The sequence below is a fragment of the Hyla sarda genome, chromosome 7 (genome assembly GCF_029499605.1).
Source record: "Hyla sarda isolate aHylSar1 chromosome 7, aHylSar1.hap1, whole genome shotgun sequence".
NCBI classification, from domain to species: domain Eukaryota; kingdom Metazoa; phylum Chordata; class Amphibia; order Anura; family Hylidae; genus Hyla; species Hyla sarda.
This window is the reverse complement of record NC_079195.1, coordinates 55,234,305-55,256,145: the sequence shown is the minus strand read 5'-3', so window position 1 is coordinate 55,256,145 and position 21,841 is coordinate 55,234,305. Positions and strand designations below refer to the sequence as shown.

The window sequence follows — 21,841 nt, the reverse complement described above, 5'->3', positions numbered from 1 at the left end:
ATTCAAATTGAAAGACATGGCCAATACATTTCCTAATAATTTACTAAATATAAAAAATTTGGTAATAGCTTGAAATTATTTGTACACATAATGGGCCTCATTTAGAGTATCGGGTTTTTACTAGTGGTAAATGTTGTTTCACACTTGCTGGATTCCGCCTTATTTACTATGGGGATCACAGATTTACAAGTCGGGAACATTTTCTGACCAGCTTTTTCTAGGTGGAAATTTCCAGCCATTTATCCACAGAATTTTCTGTGAATTCAATAGTAAATAGGTCGGGTTGTGAAACCACGCCCCCTTTGCGACAGACCATGCCCCTTTTTCGGCTTTTCACATTGCAATGTCGGATTTCTCGGATTTTCCTGGCGCACACTGTTGCACACTGGCGCAGACATGTCGCAGACAATCTGCGCCAAAATAACCAGACAAAAACTGGTCGGTTTTAACTTAGTAAATATGTGAAATTATGTATGACAGTGTATTCATATGGAGGGACATTTATCAATGTTTGCTTATGTATTCTTTTTTTTTTGTAATTTTTTCCTTACTTTTTTTTTTGCTTATATATGATTTATTTATCAACTGCTTTCAGCCTGTTGATAATTTTCTTTCACGTAAGCAATTTTTCCTTTTTTACTTTGGTAGTAGCTTTTATTGCTCCATGTTTGAGCTGGAGTAAATTTAGTCAATTGTTAACCCTGTTGCGACTTTTTTTTTTTTTGCGCAGTTGCCACTGTCGCAGTTAATAAATACCTGACTATCCGAGGTCCATTTTAAAATTATTACTACGTAGTAAATTTTTGGAAAACTTGCTTTTCTCGCTTTCCAGTCAAAATGTCGCACGAAAAATTGCGTAGTCGCAGTTGCGACAATTTTGCGACAATTATAGTGAAGAAAACTTGACTAAACCCGTTGATAAATGTCCATAATTGTGAATTAAATGGTATTATGCAATATTATCATACAGACAGGCAGACATTCTAATTATATCACAAGATGACAACACCTATCAGTGAATTAGGAGGTTAAAAATAGATACCGTAATTATTAGTTGGTAAAAAAAAAAAGGACCGAGTTCAGGGCTCAAGTCCTGCAGGAACACATGGGAACGGAATTCCTGCACTTTTTCTATAGCAGGAACACTTTTCCCATTAGCAGGAGTCCTGCAGGAGTGGAAATCTTGGGTAAGTTGAAGTTCCCACACTTTTTTCCCAGCACTTGACCCCTGACTTACCCTGAATTACCCAGAGTTAAGAGCTGCTACAAAGAGCATCCCTCACTATGGAGGACCCCACATGCAGTACAAGGATGACACTTTGAATTCAATGAGGATTATGCAATTCTTCATTTCCCCTTTGATGGCGTTCCAGGGGAACTAAACACTTCTTGCCATGTTCCTCTGTTGATCACTGCTCCCTGTTGGAGGTTTCCCACTGGTACAACCTGTGACTGGCAAATTTTGGGGAACCCTTTGAACACCTTGAAATGAGGATGACCTTCCATTTCTATTGGAGTATATGTGTATCATGTATGGGAAAAGGTATGAATAAACTGAATGGATTGTAAGGGTCTTAAAAGGGATCTATGTAACATCAATATCTCACTATGGTGTATCCTCGCTAATAATTCCCGGTGGTGTCAAAGCTGACACATATGTTTTAGATAAACTAGTTCTGGGGGCAGATATTTCACCTTGCCTAAAGTGAATACATCTTGAATGATTAGTCTCTTCTTCATATGAAATAATGAACATGTAAGAACATGTCTTTGTCGGCATCAATGTTATGAATTCTGGTATCATTTTCTCCCTTTGCTTCGCGAAAGTAAACATTAAAGATCATCTGTTTATTATATCTTCATTGAAGGCTTAGGTAAAATATAAAAGCTTAAAGAGTACCTGTCACCAAATAAAACTTTTAACCCCTTAAGGACAAGGGGTTTTTCCGTTTTTTGCATTTTCGTTTTTTCCTCCTTGCCTTTAAAAAATCATAACTCTTTCACTTTTGCACCTAAAAATCCATATGATGGCTTATTTTTTGCGCCACCAATTCTACTTTGTAATGACATCAGTCATTTTGCCCAAAAATCTACAGCGAAACGGAAAAGAAAATCATTGTGAGACAAAATTGAAAAAACGCCATTTTGTTACTTTTGGGGGCTTCCGTTTCTACGTAGTACATTGTTTGGTAAAAATGACACCTGATATTTATTCTGTAGGTCCATACGATTAAAATGATACCCTACTTATATAGGTTTGATTTTGTCGTACTTCTGGAAAAAATCATAACTACATGCAGGAAAATGTATACGTTTAAAATTGTCATCTTCTGACCCCTATAACTTTTTTATTTTTCTGCGTATGGGGCGGTATGAGGGCTCATTTTTTGCGCCGTCATCTGAAGTTTTTAGAGGTACCATTTTTGCATTGATAGGACTTATTGACCAAAAATGCACTATTTTGGACTTTGGAATTTTTTTGCGCGTACGCCATTGACCGTGTGGTTTAATTAATTAAATATGTTTATAATTCGGACATTTCCGCACGCGGCGATACCATATTTGTTTATTTTTATTTTTATTTACACTGTGTTTTTTTTTTATGGGAAAAGGGGGGTGATTCAAACTTTTAATAGGGGAGGGGTTAAATGATCTTTATTCACTTTTTTTTCCACTTTTTTTTTGCAGTGTTATAGCTCCCATAGGGACCTATAACACTGCACACACTGATCTTTTACATTGATCACTGGTTTCTCATAGGAAACCAGTGATCGATGATTCTACCGCTTGAATGCTCCTGCCTGGATCTCAGGCTCTGAGCAGTCATTCGGCGATCGGACAGCGAGCAGGCAGGTAGGGATCCTCCAGCTGTCTTGTAAGCTGTTCGGGATGCCGCAATTTCGCCGCGGCTATCCCGAACAGCTCCCTGAGCTAACCGGCATGCTTTCACTTTCACTTTAGACGTGGCATTCAACTTTGAACGCCGCATCTAAAGGTTTAATAGTGCGCAGCACCGCGATCAATGCTACGCGCTATTAGCCACGGGCCCCGCGTTATAGATTGGGAGCGGACTCATGACGTAAGGTTACATCATTGGTCCTGAACAGGTTAATATAGTGTTCCTTGTATAATTAGCAGCAACTTTCCCATTCAATTGCTTTTAAAATTATCAACATAAATATGTTTAAAATGTCACAGAAAAAACGGCCACTAGGTGGCTCTGTTCTGTTCCCTGCTGCAATTAATACAGTGAGTTTGGTCTCCTACCGGCCTGGCAGGAGACCAAACTCAGGAAGTGTTTCTTTGCACTGAGCTTGATTGACAGCTGCACAAAGCCTCACTGAAAGCTGCAAAGAGCCTCACTTGAAAGCTGCAAAGAGCTTCATTGAAAGATGCATAGTGCCTCATTAAAAGCTTCAAAGAACCTCATTAAGACACACATAGAGCCTCACTGAAACATGCACAGAGTTTGAGGTCTTCTATTCAACACAGCACTGAAACCATGTGAGGGCGGAAATGGTCCCCCAGCAGGCTTCAGTGATGTCATACCTGCTGGGAAACGCCCACTTTCTCCTGCTGGGAAATTGCACTATATGAGCAAGAATAAAGGTAAGATACACAGCTTTTTAAAGCTCTAAAATCTTTAGTTAGTTAGTTAGTTTAGAAAAGTTTATTTGGTGACCGATACTTTTTAAGATATTGGATGCCATAGACACTAGACAGTCAGCCATATGCCCGTCTCCACTGTGAACCATTTCATCTGTGATGATCCTCCATGACCTGCTAGGCTGATATTGTGAAGCAAAGGAGAATATCTGAGCCTTAAACAGCATTGGCCATACATGATTCAAATGTATGGCCCCACATGGCTATTGGGCATGTGGGGCCAGACAGTCGATGTCAGCAACACAGCATCACATGGCTATACAGTAAACTATACCCCAAAATATAAAAATATCACATTTGGAATAAAAATCCCATTATTGTAATATATTTACTTAGCATACAAAATGTTTTAAAAACTGCTGCCAATGCACATGCCCTTTCCTATTGACCACAGTAAAATGTCAAGCCATCTCATAGTCAGTATTTTAGGAAGTAAAAAATGAGTGTAGCTCATTCAGTAAGTGAAACTGCATCTAAGGTAACTGACTGGACCTGTACCCAAAAGGACTAAATGCAAGGAAGTCTAGAAATAGTTTAAAGTTGTCCTCTAGGCTATAGTAAAACTAAATGAGTAGGAGATCTCTAAAGACACAAGGAGACAAATAAATGAATAAGAACAATTCTAAAAAATGCATACATACTAATAATGTGCATACATTGCACATACAGTATAATGCTAAATATAGCACATCCACTGATAATAAGGGGAAGTTGACCAGTCCGTAAAGGATTAATCCACATTAATCCACAGTTAGTTGATCCAAAGATAATAGTTCATAATGGTTCATAAATTATTCAGAGATAATAAATTTACTATAGGAAATTCCTAAACAGTACATATATGATAAACAGATGGATAAATAAATACTTGTCTTATTCATCTTTGCTGAATGGTTACTCTGAGGCTTAATGCACCAGCAAATTCTTCTCTCACTTATGTTGGAGGTGAGGCTGAAAGCAAAACCTTAAGGAATTGGTTCCTCTTCCGTTACATCTTTGGAGTTTTAATTAGCTCCTGCCTACTTATATTTAGCCCTAGACTGAAACATCAATTCCCTTTATTACTGATTTGTCTGCTGGCGAGGGATTCAGTATCATCCCAAGATGTCTTTTTTCCCCGAGGAACCCAGATGACCCAGACCTTCTTCAAGGAGTTTTTCACCTCCATGGTTTCTCTGCCTGATGTTTTGGATCATGAAGTGCAGATTGTTTTTTGCCCTGCCATGCTTTGCCTGCTCTTTGAGGTTCATTGTTTCTTGGCTCTTGCTTCTGTTCCTCTTGTTATTGTCTCCACTGTGGTCCCTCCAGACTCCATTCCTGCCTTGTACCTCATACTTGTATGGCGGCTCTTACCCTTGACTCCATTCTTGCCTTGTACCTCATACCTTGTATGACGGCTCTTACCCTTGGCTCCATTCTTGGCTTGTACCTCATACCTTTATGGCGGCTCTTACCCTTGACTCCATTCTTGCCTTGTACTCATACCTTGTATGGCAGTTCTTACCCTTGACTCCATTCTTGCCTTGTACCTCATACTTGTATGGCAGCTCTTACCCTTGACTCCATTCTTGCCTTGTACTTCATACTTGTATGGTGGCTCTTACCCTTGACTCCATTCTTGCCTTGTACTTCATACTTGTATGGCAGCTCTTACCCTTGGCTCCATTCTTGACTTTACTGCCATCTTGTCTTCTTGCTTAACCCATTATGTGTTTGGCTTCCTAATTATGCATTTGGGGGTCCATTCCTGACTATGCCACAGCTCCACCAGTAACATTTGATAGTCCATACATCCTTGCAGGGGTAATCTCTGCACCCCAGTCTTGTCTGAATCAAATAGTTAAGTAACTTAGAGAGTCCCCTTTCCAATACATGACCATAACACAGCTCCACACATCTAGGAACCCATAAACAACTGTAATATGGTTCTGTACACAAGGCCTTAGTCGTAACAGAATGTTCTAATGCATCCTATATACAGTACATTTCATAGATTTAGGATCACATTTAATATTGCCTTATCAGCACTTAGTTCACATGGAAATACTTTGATGTACTTTTACACTTTTTGGCAGGGAGATTTTAATACATGGCACTACTATATATTTTCTAGCGGAAGGTACATATAAAAGATTCATATGATTCCTGCAGCACTGTAGTTTACAAGTCATTATCACAAAGTAAAGTATAATGAAGCTTAACCAGCGTTATAATCCGAAATCCTTTAGGCAATGCAAGTGCACAAGACAGCCGTCATGCTCATTCATGTTGTATACGGCAGAAGGAATATTTTTGGAGACAGTAACATTTTCCATCCACACTACATCAGATCTCGGCTTATACATAAGGTAAACTGTGGAAAAGATTCAGAGATATGCAGCCAGAACCAGAAGATATATTTATAAAACAATCTGTGACTTTCATAAGCAAAGAGAGTGTGTGAGAGATTAACAGTACGCCGGGGTCTTCATCTTGGCCTCCTTCAAGGCATCACTTCCACATTGCATGGACGAGAATGACTGGTTGAAATATTTTCGTCTGTGCATTGGGCTCCTGTTCTTTTGTAGTTCAAAGGGGTTTTCAGGGCTATCTTTATAGATGACCTATTCTCAGGATAGGTCATATATTAGATTGTGAGGTGCCCACACTAGGCAACCAGGCCGATTAGCTGTATGCCAGACCCTTGGGGCTGCACTACCTGAGGCCAACAGCGCCATACATTATGTTGTGGCCATGCTTGGCTACTGCAGCAGCTCAACTCCCATTGAAGTGAATGAAACCCAAAAAGGAGAAGTAGCCAGCTATCAAGGAGTCCATAAAAGATGCCATGACATAGATTAGAGGAGGTTTTTCAAGCACTGGTTACCCCTTCTATATCCCTGACTAACTAAGACAGAATGACATTTAATTATTTGTCCCCATCTAGTTTTAAGGACACTTTTTTTTACATCTTTCCCACATTGAGAGGGGATCCCTGCACACATTTACACCACCTATTAACATAACGAAGACAGCCAACTTAACCCCTTAAGGACTTAGGACGTATTTATGATTTTTTTCTGAAGTAATGCACAATCAAACCTATAAAAGTAGGGTATCATATTAACTGTATGGACCTACAGAATAAAGATAAGGTGTCACTTTTACCGAAAAATGTACTGCGTAGAAACGGATGCCCCCAAAATTTACAAAATGGCATTTTTCTTCAAGTTTGTCGCACAATGAATTTTTTTTCTGTTTCGCCGTGGATTTTTTCGGTAAAATGACTAATGTCACTGTAAAGTAGAATTGGTGGCGCAAAAAATAAGCCATAACACAGATTTTTAAGTGTAAAATTGAAAGGGTTATGATTTTTTAAAGGCAAGGAGGAAAAAACGAAAATGCAAAAACGTGAAATCGCTCAGTCCTTAAGGGGTTAATCTACATTCTTTTTAACCAGAGGCCCTATAGTAGTGCATGGGTTCCCTCTATGGCAGTGGTCTTCAACCTGCGGACCTCCAGATGTTTCAAAACTACAACTCCCAGCATGCGCGGACAGCCATCGGCTGTCCGGGCATGCTGGGAGTTGTAGTTTTGCAACATCTGGAGGTCCGCAGGTTGAAGACCACTGCTCTATGGTATGGACATCCTGTATACACAAGATGAAGATCCAAAGGAAATAAAGAAGAGTCTCTGTTTATAGTCGCACTATTCTGTTCGGAGTTACTGCTGACAGGAGATGTTTTCCCTGCTCTCAATGGCCCAGATTTATCAAACTGTGTGAGAGAAAAAGTGGAGTGATTTTCCCCCAGCAACCAATCACAGCTCAGCTAACGATCTGAGGTAAAGTGAAAGCTGAGCTGTGATTGGCTGCTGCGGGGAAATCACTCCACTTTTTCTCTCACACAGTTTGATAAATCTGGGCCAATGATGTTATAGAGGCAGGAAAACATTACAGATACAGACAAAGCAGGAAAAAAAATATTCTCACGCACTCTCTTTGACTTGTTGGGTCATCTTCTCCTCGCCTGTTCCAAAGACAAATTTTTCAGACATTTTCTTGTTTTTCTCGGCCTTCTTGCTACTGTTTTTGGCTGAGGAAGAAAGAGACAGTTGACTTATTACAATGTTTGTGTGCTTATAATTGTATTAAACATGGCTGAGAACAGTCACACACTATGCACATCTGCAGAGAGAGTGATCACGGACACAGGCACAGTGACACAGAGCTCCTTATAACCCTCAGGATTTACAGAGCCGTAATAAAGCACACATAGAGGTTACTGGTCCATAATGTTTCTTTATATGACTCCAATAGTTAATGCACAGCATACAAAGTTTTTCTATAAGATGCTCTATACATTTTAGTATGTTGAATTTGGTGGCAAATTATAGAGATTGAGGTACAGTGATCCCTCAACTTACAATGGCCTCAACATACAATGGTCTTTTCTGGACCATTGCAACTTGAAACCAGACTCAACATACAGGGATACAGACAGTCCAGATCTTCCAAACGTGTCAATGACTGGAAGAACCAACCAACCAGAATGGGCATTTTACTGGTAAAAGCCCTGTATTACTGAAGTGCATGCACTGACTTGCTGTCTGGTAGTGCCCCCTTCAGTACAGGGAGGTATTACATGTTCTGTACTACTCTTTACCTGTGCCAGGGAGGGCAACTCCATTTTACTTTTTCAGGACACTGGGGGAGATTTATCAAAACCTGTCCAGAGGAAAAGTTGCCCAGTTGCCCATAGCAACCAATCAGATCGCTTCTTTCATTTTTAACAAGGCCTGTGCAAAATGAAAAAAGCGATCTGATTGGTTGCTATGGGCAACTCAGCAACGTTTCCTCTGGACTGGTTTTGATAAATCTCCCCCACTGTGTGTACTGTACAGAACCCTGAAGAAGCTCCTGTCCTCTATATTACTTTCTCACTTTTATATGGAAGGATTTGCTTTATCTGCATTAGTTATCTACTTAGTTTTCTTTAATCCTCACTTTTACCTATTGTAGGGAACAGCTCACACGGTGGAGTCGGCAATGACAGTATTCACACAGGCAGCAGGTTTCAAACATCCAAGAGAATGTTTTGTTTAAATGATTTTAGACACAAAGCATAGTGCAAACAAAACAACCAAACCTAAGCCTGTCCGGCCCTAACTAAACATCAGGATACCTCACTATCCTACTGTGGGCCTAATGTCTGGCCCCAACAAACTCACGCAAATATCCATAGAGGAAGGTTAAGACCTGGTAGGTTTGAGCTGCAGTTCTGGCTGTGGCTGCTTCTCATCTCAGTCTCTCCAGCAATCAGCCCCCGAAGCCACACCTGAGAACACCTTATATTAGGGAAACCCGTAGTGGACTAGGAGTGTGGACTGGAGCACTCCTACATCCAACCTGTCCTCCAATCCAGGAAATCCAGCCCATGTAACTTAAACAAAAAAGCCCCAGCAGACTATGCTCTGCTAAAGCAACATAACCTTCTGGATTTCCTTTATCGTGCCTGGCAGAGGAAACCAGGTGAAATATACACTCCATCCACCACTTTCCCGTACACTTTACCACACTATTTTTGGATGACATTTTGGGGCTTCAGAACCAATTACCAGGTTTCCATAGAGGTATGGTCTCAACATACAATGGTTTCAACATACAATGGTCATCCTGGAACCAATTAATATTGTAACTTGAGGGACCACTGTAATAAAGAGTTACTATATGGCAAAACAGAGCTCCTACACTCCATAGCACCCATGTCTGTGTAGAATATTATATTCCAACGCTTCCAACCAAGTCTTGTGGCTTTCGGGAGATTTGCAAAGTCTTTCGCTTTGTTTGTGAGCAGTTTCCAATGGTTATGGCCACCACTGTGGTCCTGGTGTGTGTAACATAGTTCATCAGGTTGAAAAAAGACCAGAGTCCATCTAGTTCAACCTATATCCTTGTTGTGTCCCTACTGAGTTGATCCAGAGGAAAGCAAAAAAAGCCTTACGAGGCTGACCCCATTTGCCGCATACTAGAGGAAAAATTCCTTCCCGACTCCAAATATAGCATCAGAATAAATCCCTGGACTAACGTTCTTTCCCTATAAGTCTAATATCCAAAACCTGTAATGTTATTACTTTCCGGAAACATGTCCAGGGCTCTTTTAAACTCAGTTTACAGTTTAGAGTTCACAATGACCATTTCCTCTAGCAGAGAATTACACAGTCTCACTGCTCTTACAGTAAAGAACCCCCATCTGTGCTGGTGTAGAAACCTTCTTTCCTCTAGATGTAGAGGATGCCCCTTGTTATAGATACAGTCCTGGGTATAAATAGATCACGGGAGAGATCTCCCTAATATATCTATACATAGTTATTATATACATACTTTTTTTCTAAACTAAATAACCCTAATCCTGATAATCTTTCTCTGTGCTGTAATCCTCCCATTCTCCTTATTACTCTGGTTTCCCGTCTTTGAACCCTCTCCAGCTCCACTATATCTTTCTTGTACACTGGTGCCCAGTACTGTACACAGTATTCTATGTGTGGTCTGACTAGTGATTTGTACAGTGGTAGAATTATTTCCTTGCCCCTTTTCATGCATCTCATGATTTTATTTGCCCCATACTCGTGAATGCTTGGAACGAAGAAATAACCCATTGCAAGACCTCTGGTAGTGACCTCTAATAGTGACTTGTCTCTCTACAGAGTGAAACAACTGCCATCAGAGAGAGTCTGTAGGACACTATACACAGTACACGGTTTGTCATTCTCATTGAATTCTGTTGGTTTGGACAACATTAAAGGGGTTAAGGGGGGGGTTCTGACCTCTGGGACCCCTCACAATCTCTAGAGCAGGGTCGGGCTCTCTTTGCTGCATGGATTGGTGTGTTGGCATGTACTCCATGCACAGTTATCTGGAGCACAAGAGCTTTGTACTTGGGTATCTCAGGACCCCTAACTATCAGACACTCATCCCCTATCCTGTGAATAAGAGAACCATTTTCAAGTGCTAGAATACCAATTTTATCTAAGAACAAAGAAGACTGAAGACTGCACTCTCCATCTAACGTGTCTTTTATTCAATCATGTGTTGGCGTTCGATGGGGGAGGCAGGGGCACTCCAGGATAGGCTATTTTGCGCGATCTCGCGCTTCTTCTAGCCGGTATGCCTGCTTTGGATAGAAGAAGCGCAAGATTGTGTGAAACAGCCTGTTCCAAAGTGTGAAACAGCCTGTTCCAGAGTGCCCCTGCCTCAGGACTACACAGGAATGAATAAAATACACGTTGGTGGTGATTGCTGAGTGAAGTCTTCGGTCTTCTTTGTTCTACATTTTGTCTGTCTGCATCAGACTTTGTGCCACCAGTATCCACGTCCCTTCGGGATCCCAGCATTGCCTCTCCCACCTATAGCCACCATACCCCACTCATGCTTGTGCCGGACCGTCCCTCTTATAGTCCATACCCATTTAATCTAATGTGTATGGACAGCCAAGGTTTCACAGCTAAGCACCTACTAAGCTTTATGTAAGCAAGTAAATAAGTAAGAGTAAATACTGGTATGAAAAATAAACAGGTTATAGAGTGCAAAATACCTTTGATCCTAAGTAATGATAAGCGAAAACTGAACATATTTTAGTGCAAATACAATACAGTGATCCCTCAACTTACAATGGCCTCAACATACAATAGTTTCAACATACAATGGTCAGTTCTGGACCATTGTAAGGTGAAACCAGACTCAACATACAATGTACAGACAGTCCAGATCTGTGAAACTTGTCAATGGCCGAGAGAACTGACCAATCAGAATGGGCAATTTACTGGTAAAACACCTGTATTACTGAAGTGTATGCACTGACTGGTGTCTGGTAGCGCCCCCTACAGTACAGGGAGGTATTACATGTTCTGTACTCTTTACCTGTACCAGGGTTATCTGCTTCTTTGGGCATCAGGTGAGGGCGGCTCCATGTTACATTTTTATGACATTGCCTGTACTGTACAGGACCCTGAAGAAGCTCCTGTCCTCTGCATAGACCAGTGTTTCCCAAGCAGGGTGCCCCCAGCTGTTGCAAAACTACAACTCCTAGCATGCCCGGACAGCCTTTGGCTGTCCGGGCATGCTGGGAGTTGTAGTTTTGCAACAGCGGGAGGCTCCCTGCTTGGAAAACACTGACATAGACAGTGATTTACAGCTCCCAATTGATCTTTCTTACTTTTATATGTAAGGACTTGCTTTATCTATATTAGTTATCTACTTATTTTTCTTTAATTCTCACTTTTTCCTATTTTTGGATGACATTTTGGGGCTTTGGAACCAATTACCAGGTTTCCATAGAGTTCTGGTCTCAACATACAATGGTTTCAACATACAATGGTCGTCCTGGAACCAATTAATATTGTAACTTGAGGGAGCACTGTAGTAGAAATTTCAGGTTTATTAATGTCTCTTATTCCTCATAGGCAGTGAGCCCTGGTACTGTCAGGAAACTAAAGGAATCAGGAATCTTCATGGCAGATAAAACAGGATCCTTTATCCGTCACTGTAGGATGGGCGAGCCAGATCAGAAGCGGTGGGATTTTAAAGTAAATTGTAGTAAAATGTTGGCAGCAATAAAGCCGTCATTTAACCGGAAATTCTTTATTGCTTAATCCCTTCAAGATATTATTTTTCCATTTTCTATCACAATGGGCTGACACTCTGATACCAGCTCTGTCAGTCAAACCTTTAATGTGTGTGTAAAATATTATACATGCCTGGAGACCTTCTTTCTTCCTAATCACATGCTTTGTCATCTATAATTATGTCTGGTTAAGAGACATGTAGCTTCAAGCTGAATATAGTGGTAAAATGGGGGAATTACTGCGTTCTCCATCACAGCTAGCTTTCTGGGCTAGACAGATACATATAAGAGATGGTTGATAGATAGATAGATAGATATGAGATAGATAGATATGAGATAGATAGATATGGGATAGATAGATAGATAGATAGGAGATAGACAGATAGATAGATAGATAGATAGATAGATAGATAGATAGATAGATAGATAGGAGATAGATGGATAGAGGAGGGTCTTACAAAATCAGCCATTGTTTCTTTAAAGAGTAGCTCCCACCATCTTTTTTTCTTCTGTCCCTGCCTTTTGCCCATCTATCCCTAACCCCCTCACTGCCTTTAATTTTTTTTTTCTATATTAAAAATGCCTTTTTGTCTGCCTGGCAGTGGGCTCATGTGGTGTCCCGGTACAGGACTTGGTCCTGTCCCTTTGTCTGGAGTCCCTCCATGCTAATGGGCTCTCCTGAAGGGCTAATGGGCTCTCCTGAAGGGCTAACCCTTAGGGCTAACCCTGTTGATATCTAATGTATATTTATATATTTAATTAATCTAGAATACCTCTGCATAGGACCTTAGAGGTCACGTGCCTTTAATTTATGTTATGCTATGGTTTAAGGACCTTTGGGTCATGTGATATACCCAGAGTTCCAGAGGTCAGGACTGACAGGTTCTGCTGGCCAATGAGCTTTGTCCCACCCCCTTAATATATAAGGGGCTGCTGCCACTTAATTTCCTCTCATTAGTTCCGGACTATCAGAGAAAGCACATCAATCTATATCTCATCATCAATTCAAGCTAGGCCTGAAGCCTTATCTTCCGCAGCCACTAAACCGTGAGCCATCCAATTCAAAAATACTAAAATCCTGTGTGACTACTGCAACTCAATTGTCTTCAAACCAGTAGCACAGTGGCTAGCAAACCAAAGCTCATTGTATTCAGAAGTCCCAGCAAACCTGTGAGGAACCTGAACTACGGTTCTCTATACAAAGACTGTTCTGTTACCTGCAGTTGCATAAAATATGCAGTAACGTTTATTCCGGTTTCCATCAATATCTGCTGTGGACATTCCGTTATTTCTCCCTGCCGTTTGTGGGACGGTTGGCGGTAGGACCATTACCCTAAGGAAACCTTATCCTGGCGTCACGACAATTAAGGGTTAAATACCAACATACCTTACACTATTACCTGCACCACCTATTCACAACACTCACTTACCAGGCAGACTTCCCTAGCAGGCACGATGTCACTTATTCCTGCAGGGGTATGACTTCTGCCCTTAGTTCACCTATACAGTGTACCTCCAGCTGTTTCACCACTACAACTCCCAGCTTGCCCTGACATCTATTGGCTGTCAGGGAATGCTGGCAGTTGTAGTGGGAAAACAACTGGAGGCACACTGTGGTGAAAACAGTATCTGTGTTACGGCGATGGCCGCAGCTGCCACACATCCCGCTCCCCCGAACCCCCCCACGCATGGGGGGGGGGGGGATTGGACGATGATCTAATGTAAATAGGGGCCTTTAAACTGTCCCATAACAGCAATACTGTGGGATGAAGGATGGGGCATATTAGATTTAATCAAGCCCATTCACTTGTTCTCGTTGTAGTGTTTAGGAGTAACTTTCCCATCATTCCGTTAAATAGACACGTATATTTGGCTGACGCGAGACATTTCTACATCTGATACAAAAACACAACATTGACCTAAAGAGTTTCATTCGTGAAATGTGACAATATTTGAAACTATCAGTGACACCATATGGGAAGGCAAAGGGCTATGTCTTATTCTAGGCATGTCTCAATATAGAGCCAGAGCTTGCTTCAGAACACTGATTTGTATTACACATCTATATATATAAAACTCAACGTGTGTGTGTGTGTGTGTGTATGTGTGTGTGTGTATGTGTGTATGTGTGTGTGTGTGTGTGTGTATGTGTGTATGTGTGTATGTGTGTGTGTATGTATGTATGTGTATATGTGTATGTATGTGTGTGTGTGTATGTATGTATGTGTGTATGTGTATGTATATGTGTGTATGTATGTATGTGTGTGTATGTGTATGTATATGTGTGTATATGTGTGTATGTATGTATGTGTGTGTATATGTGTGTGTGTATGTATGTGTGTGTATGTGTGTGTATATGTGTGTATATGTGTGTATGTATGTATGTGTGTGTATGTGTATGTATATGTGTGTGTGTTCCAGCATCACGTCCAAACGGCTAATGATATTAACATGAAACTTGGCACACATGTTACTTATATGTCAACAACAAACATAGGATAGGTGATTTAACCCTTACTCACCCCCATTTGCCAGGGGCGGGGTTTATCTTTAAAGTCCCATACAAGTCAATGGGAAATATATGTTACTGCATAACTTCCGTACGGCTGGAGATATTTCAATTCCTGGTACATATATTACAGGTCGCGATAGGAGGTCTGGATAGGAGGACGGGAGAGGAGGATGGGATAAGAGGACGGGATAGGAGGACGGTATAGGAGGTCAGGATAGGAGGTCGGGATAGGAGGTCGGGATAGGAGGATGGGATAGGAGAACAGGATAGGAGGTCGGGATAGGAGGACTGGGATAGGAGGACCGGGATAGGAGGACCGGGATAGGAGGTTGAGATAGGAGGACGGGATAGGAGGACGCGATAGGAGGATGGAATAGGATGACGGGATAGGAGGTCGAGATAGGAGGATGGGATAGGAGGACGGGATAGGAGGATGGGAAAGGAGGTCTGGATAGGAGGTCGGGATAGGAGGTCGAGATAGGAGGTCGGGATAGGAGGTCGGGATATGAGGACGGGATATGAGGATGGGATATGAGGACGGGATATGATGACAGGAAAGGAGGTCAGGATAGGAGGTCGTGATATGAGGACGGGATATGGGGTTGGGATATGACAACAATATATGAGGACGGGATATGAAGTCAAAAGCTTCCTCCTTTGTTTATTTTCCTCCCCAACAAGGATTAGGAAGGAAAAACCGGGCAACGCCGGGTATTCAGCTAGTTCTCTATAAAAATAAATTTAAGTTGCTTTGCAGACATTGCTCAAAATAATGAAAAGCTTTATCTAGCGCCGTCCCGGTCTCCATCAATAGTACTGATAAATCTGAATCCACTTCATTTCTAGACTGTAATCCATGAACATCAGGGACTAGCATGACTGAGCTGTGATATTGCTGTTCGTGATTTACTGTTCTTCAGTCACCGGTCCACTTATGATGATGGGATTATGTAAGTAATGTTTGACTTGTTCATCTGGATTTCATTAAGTGGATTCAGGTGTTTTATGTAAGAGTGAAGTGTATCGGGAAAAAACATGTGCGATCTGGTTGGCTGCATCTCCGTTGTTGGCTAGGATTGTAGTCTGGAAAGTGATGGAACATTAACTGTCCCGGAACAAGAAGCTTCAATGGAGTTTAACATTCTGAACTCATTATTTTCAGGGAGTCAATTTTATCTCCTTAAATAGGCCTGACATGATGTTTATACAGGCATCAAACTAATAGATAATGTGCAAAGAATGATGCAGAATTGTTGTGCTCGTGGTCACACATGACTGTATACAAAGAATGGTAAATTAAATAGAGATGCACCAGCCGGAGATGTAGCTGAGGTGCTTGGGAGTTAGGGGTGACCAACAAGCCACTCCGCCTTTGTCTGTATATTTAAATACAGGGCTATGGCAGCAGACTTAAAGTGCAACTGTTATCAAATCTGGGCCATATAACCTTCATACAGCCTCTGTACTGTGTGCAGATTGTGTATTAGGCAGTGTTTTTACCTTTATTACTGTCCTTTATTACCCCAAAAAACTGTTTTTATTGAAGCCGCACACAGTCAGAAAGGCGTGGCCGGGGTCCACAATGCCCCGCCGCCACCACGCCGCCACCATGCCTATCCCCTGCACATCCGCGCTGGGACCTCTGTGTGATTGACACACAGGTCCCAGCGCATGCACCCCTTCACTTATCCGCCGTGCGTGCCGCGGCATGTGTCGTCATGGCAAGCGCTCGCTCCCACCGCCTACCTCCTCAGTGCCCGTGCCCAGTGCTAGAGGCAGGGACCACGCTTCCTCTCTGCCTCTAGGCACTGGGAATAGAAGCAACAGAGCATGCGTCTCCGGTCACCGACACAGCAAGAAGAAAGAAGAGGATAGCGGGCACTATTAGATATTCAGTCATAGTAAAGGTGCACATCTGAATAAAGTTTTTTTGAACAGCAGAGCATGATGACACATGCCGCGGCGCGCATGGGGTAAAAGTGAAGGGGCATATGCCAAAGTGTCAATCACACAGTGGTCCCAGCGTTGACATGCAGGGGATAGGAGTGGTGGCGGGGCATTGCGAACCCCGGGCAAGCCTATCCGATTGTGTGCGGCTTCCATCAAAACTGTTTTTTGGGGTAATAAAGGACGGCAGACAGAAGGTAAACGCTGCCTAATACACAATCTGCACACAGTACAGAGGCTGTATGAAGGTTATATGGCCCAGATTTGATGACAGTTGCACTTTACATTTTCCCTAGAAAAACATAGCTATACCACTGAATATATAGACACCAAAGGTCCCAGGGATTAAAAAGTATTCACAACAACAATACATTTATGGAATCACACTTACATCTATGTGTTAAAATAAATCCCTGGATCAAAGACCCTTGTCCAGAATCCTACAGCCACCGCTGGTCACTGTTTATACTGAGAAATATAAAAAAGCAGAATGATCCCGGAGCTACAAGGGGGCGGCGATCGGTAAGTTAAAGCTTTTATTATTTTTGTAGGCAGCCTGGGGACAATAACAAATGAACTAATTCCACTATATAATCCCTTCAAATGTATCAGTGTTAAAACTGATTCTCATTTTCCACAATACTGGAAGGATAGAAAGGTGTCAGAGATGTATACAGCAACATACCGTACTCAAGTGGCAGTGCCAAGGTAGCAAACCCGTTAGGTTTCCCCACCCCATGACTCCTTAGAAACAAGAAGAATCCAATAAGAGCCATATATATGTGGTAGCTTGGGGGTGTAGGGTAGGTAGGGTGTAGCTGTGAAGTGATGAAAGGGTGTTGGATTAACCCTTAACTGTCGTGACGCCAGGGTGCGGGTTCCTCTCTCTATATATATCCTACCGCCACCCGTCCCAGGAACAATAGGGAGGAATAAAGGATTGTCCATAACCGGAATTTTAGTAAACTGAAGATAACTTTACTGCAGATTTTATGCAGGTTAAACGTAATAACAGTCTTTACAGAGGACCGGACTTTAGGTTCCTCACAGGTTTGGTTGGGACCTTGTAGGGAAAAAGCTTGAAGTAATTGCTTTACGATGTTCCACTGGATTTAGGGGAATTGTTTAGGTCCAGCAGTCACATAGGATTAGGATTGAGTTAGATTGAACTCATGGTTTTGTATTCGGCTGAAGTTAGCAGGCTTCAGGCCTAGATTTGTCTTGCAGGTATACACAGAGCTCCGCTCGCTGTCATATCCCAAGAGAAAGAGAGCGATGATTGGATAACAGCAACCTTATATCTAAAGGGGCGGGCTTACAGCTTATTGGTTCCCCAGACCTGTCAGTCCTAATACAAAGCATTGTGATACAACATGGGACATGAGCACCTGACCTGGAAGGTCCTTAACCTTAGCAAAACAATATAATTATTAATCATGTGACCTAAGATCCTGGAAGCAATATCTACATTATACAATATATATATATATATATATATATATATATATATATATATATATATTACAAACACATAAAATTAAAGAAGGAAGAGGTGACTAGGGGTTATCCCACTAAGAGAATCCTATAAGTACAGAGGAACTCTGACTTTGGGGACTTATAACACAAGGTACAGTACGTGTATGGTACCGGGACACCACATACAAGATCACTCAAAATGTCTGTCATTAAAACAAGAAGTGCCTATGTCACAGAGACATGTCAAACATTGCTCGGCCAGCATCTTAGAGCTGAGACCCCTACTGATCAGTTGAAGGAGTGGTAAGCAGCATGAACTCAAGCACTTCACTCCCCAACTCCCAGAGATCTCCATCCGGCTTCACTAGACAACCCAAATCTATGGGGCCATCCAGTAAAGGACAGAGATTGCTGAGAGTGGGGAGTGAAGCCTTTGTATGCTTCTTCCCCCTGTTCTGCTGATCAGTGGGGGTCTCAGTGCTGACCAATCAAAACTTATGACATTTCTCTGTGACATGTCAAAAGTTTTTTTTTTACAACAACATGGACAATTGACATTTTAACATTAAATGTATGCGCTTTGATGCAGATCCCCTTTAATCTGTACATTAGAAAATAAGTTTCTTTTGTAAAGCTACCATTTAAGATACCATATAAAATCATAATATAGGTCTAGATACACATTATCATAATGTATGTACATTCATACTGTCATATTCTAAATAACTAGCACACATAATACAGAGCTAGCTAAAACTGGGGCACATTGTACATGAGAAATCATATTTGAGAATCTATTACTATAAAGTAGCACTCCATTTGGGACGTCTTCTCAAGATGACTTGAGACCATAGGGGGGTCCCTTTCACAGAATACCTATTAATTAAACTATGCGCAGAGACTCTAAGTAGAAATACCTCCCAATCTGGTGGACCCTGTTCATCCATGCATTACATGACCAGCCAATCATAATAATAATGACAATACCCAACCTATTTACCAGAAGATTGTAGTGAATTCTACAGAATACTAGAAAGTTAAAGGGGTAACACCAGTGAAAACCATTTTTTTTATCAACTGGTGCCAGAAAGTTAAACAGATTTGTAAATTACTTCTATAAAAAAAATGGTAATCCTTCCAGTACTTATCAGCTGCTGTATGCTCCACAGGAAGTTATTTTCTTTTTGAATTTCTTTTCTATCTGACCACAGTGCTCTCCGCTGACACATCTGTCCATTTCAGGAACTATCCTGAGCAGGAGAGGTTTGCTATAGCTATTTGCTCCTACTCTGGACAGTTCCTGAAATCGACAGAGGTGTCAGCAGAGAGCACTCTGGTCAGACAGAAAAGAAATTCAAAAAGAAAACAACTTCCTGTGGAGCAAACAGCAGCTGATAAGTACTGGAAGGATTACGTTTCTTAAATAGAAGTAATTTACCAATCTGTTTAACTTTCTGGCACCAGTTGATTTAAAAAAAAAATTGTTTTTCAGTGGAGTACCCCTTTCACTGCAGTAATGCTGTTTACCAGATGTAGATATAAAGAGCAAAATACGACCCATACGTCAGGTGCTGTTCCAATTTCCAAGATAAAATAAACTTAGCCAAAGCAATATGGCGGTTAAAGTGCCAGCAGGCACCATATTTATTAGAGATGCCAATCTGCCAATCTGAGGAAGGAGGGTTCTACCTCCGAAACGCGTCATTGGTTCTTACTCGAATAAATATAGTGCCTGCTGGCACTTTAAACACCATATTGCATTGGCTACGTTTATTTTATCTTGGAAATTGGAACAGCGCCTGACATATGGGTCGTATTTTGCTCTTTATACCTACTTCACTGAACAGGATTGGGTTCCCCTCCCCTGTGACACAATAGGCTTTACAGTTCATTCCGATCAAGCTTCTGACTGTACCCCTATCTAGGGGTGATAAGCGCAAATTATCTACTACAAGTTGAGCGGCCAACCGTAAGGCTGGTGCCCTGCCCTACCCCTCATTCCACCCTGTGTCTTGGGTAATACACGAGGCGCGGTCCCTCTTCTTTCTCTTTTATTATAGTTTACCAGAGGTGGCAGCAGAGAGCAAAACGTTTGTTTGAATGTAAGTGAATGGGTTTAACTCTTTATTAACATCTGCTATTACCTGGTGACATAGAAAAATACAATTAAAACAATATTACAGTGCATTGTCCACACAGCACAATATAATCAGGTGATACTTCATCAAACCATGTGAAATATACTTGTACAGTACTGGGACACTGCAATACCACATTTTGCCTGCTGCTGAAATGAATGTCGGGTCAGTGAAAATAGCTGATCACCAGATATTCTATGAGTTGGGCAGGGGACCTTTTTTTCAGAGAGGGGTTGTCTTTATGATGCTATGGGGTAGAAAATATTTTATTAATTATTCTTCAGAGGTCTTATACAAGATTACTGTATATGTTTATTGGGTAAGGGACAGGTAACAAATGCTCAGTCTTACCCCGGAATGAGCCACTGAGTGCAGAAATTGCACTTGATTCTCTAGAATCTAGATCAGTGTTTCCCAACCAGTGTGCCTCCAGCTGTTGCAAAATTACACCTCCCAGCATGCTTGGACAGCCAGGGTGCCTGCAGCTGATGCAAAGCTACAACTTTCAGCATGCCTGGACAGCCGAAGGCTGTCCAGGCATGCTGGGAGTTGTAGTTTTGCAACAGCTGGAGGCACCCTGATAGGGAAACACTGATCTAGGTGGTCATTTTTTATCGTTAGTCCTCCACCAAAGAAAGACAAAGTAGAACTTAAAGGGGTACTTCAGTGGAAAATATATATTTTTTTAAATCAACTGGTGCCAGAAAGTTAAACAGATTTGTAAATTACTTCTATTACACAATCTTAACCCTTCCAGTACTTTTTTAGCAGCTGTATGCTACAGAGGAAATTCTTTTCTTTTTAAATTTCTTTTTTTGCCTTGTCCACAGTGCTCTCTGCTGACACCTCTGTCCGTGTCAGGAACGGTCCAGAGCAGTATAGGTTTACAATGGGGATTTTCTCCTGCTCTGGACAGTTCCTGATATGAGCATCAGGTGTCAGCAGAGAGCACTGTGGACAAGACAAAAAACTAATTAAAAAAAGGAAAGAATTTCCTCTGTAGCATACAGCTGCTAAAAAGTACTGGATGGGTAAAGATTTTTTATTAGAAGTCATTTTACAAATCTGTTTAAGTTTCCGGCACCAGTTGATTTAAAAAAAAAAAAAAAAAAAATGTTTTCCACTGGAGTACCCCTTTAAGTGGGTTCGAAGGTTGACAATCAGAATAATAAATATAAATATGGACTACATAACCTGGAAAGATTATCAAAAATATGGATATGGTTATTTAGTTTAGAATCGGAATGGATTGACCTAATACCTAGAGATATAGCGGCTGGCAACATATGTACGTACAGGAGTGGGGACTCCTGTTTCTCCCCAGTCTTCCTGCTCCTCTGGGCACTGTATACATCACCGCTCACAAAATATACATTGGTGGGGCCGAGCCCTCTTGCTTGGTCTTAGTTCAATGCAATTGTGTCACTGAGAAGAGATTTATACAGTACCGTATGCATCTCCACCCACAAAGTATACATTTATGCAGGGGTTAAGTCACAGGA

The 21,841-nt window shown here is 41.4% G+C and overlaps 1 protein-coding gene across 3 annotated transcripts in view; it reads right to left on the bottom strand.

Annotated features, from left to right (window-relative positions):
* Positions 1-21,841, bottom strand: part of CPXM2 (carboxypeptidase X, M14 family member 2) — a 138,210-nt gene that overhangs the window by 96,085 nt on the left and 20,284 nt on the right. The window contains exons 1-2 of one of the 3 annotated variants that reach the window (XM_056529075.1): positions 8,310-8,355; positions 7,641-7,739 (exon numbers count right to left, since the gene is read on the bottom strand). In XM_056529075.1, the coding sequence (XP_056385050.1) occupies positions 7,641-7,701 (61 nt within the window). In that variant the 5' untranslated portion in view covers positions 7,702-7,739; positions 8,310-8,355. Of the gene's footprint in view, positions 1-7,640; positions 7,740-7,822; positions 7,851-8,309; positions 8,356-21,841 lie in introns of those variants that run through there. The other 2 variants (XM_056529076.1, XM_056529074.1) reach the window with 2 other exon arrangements.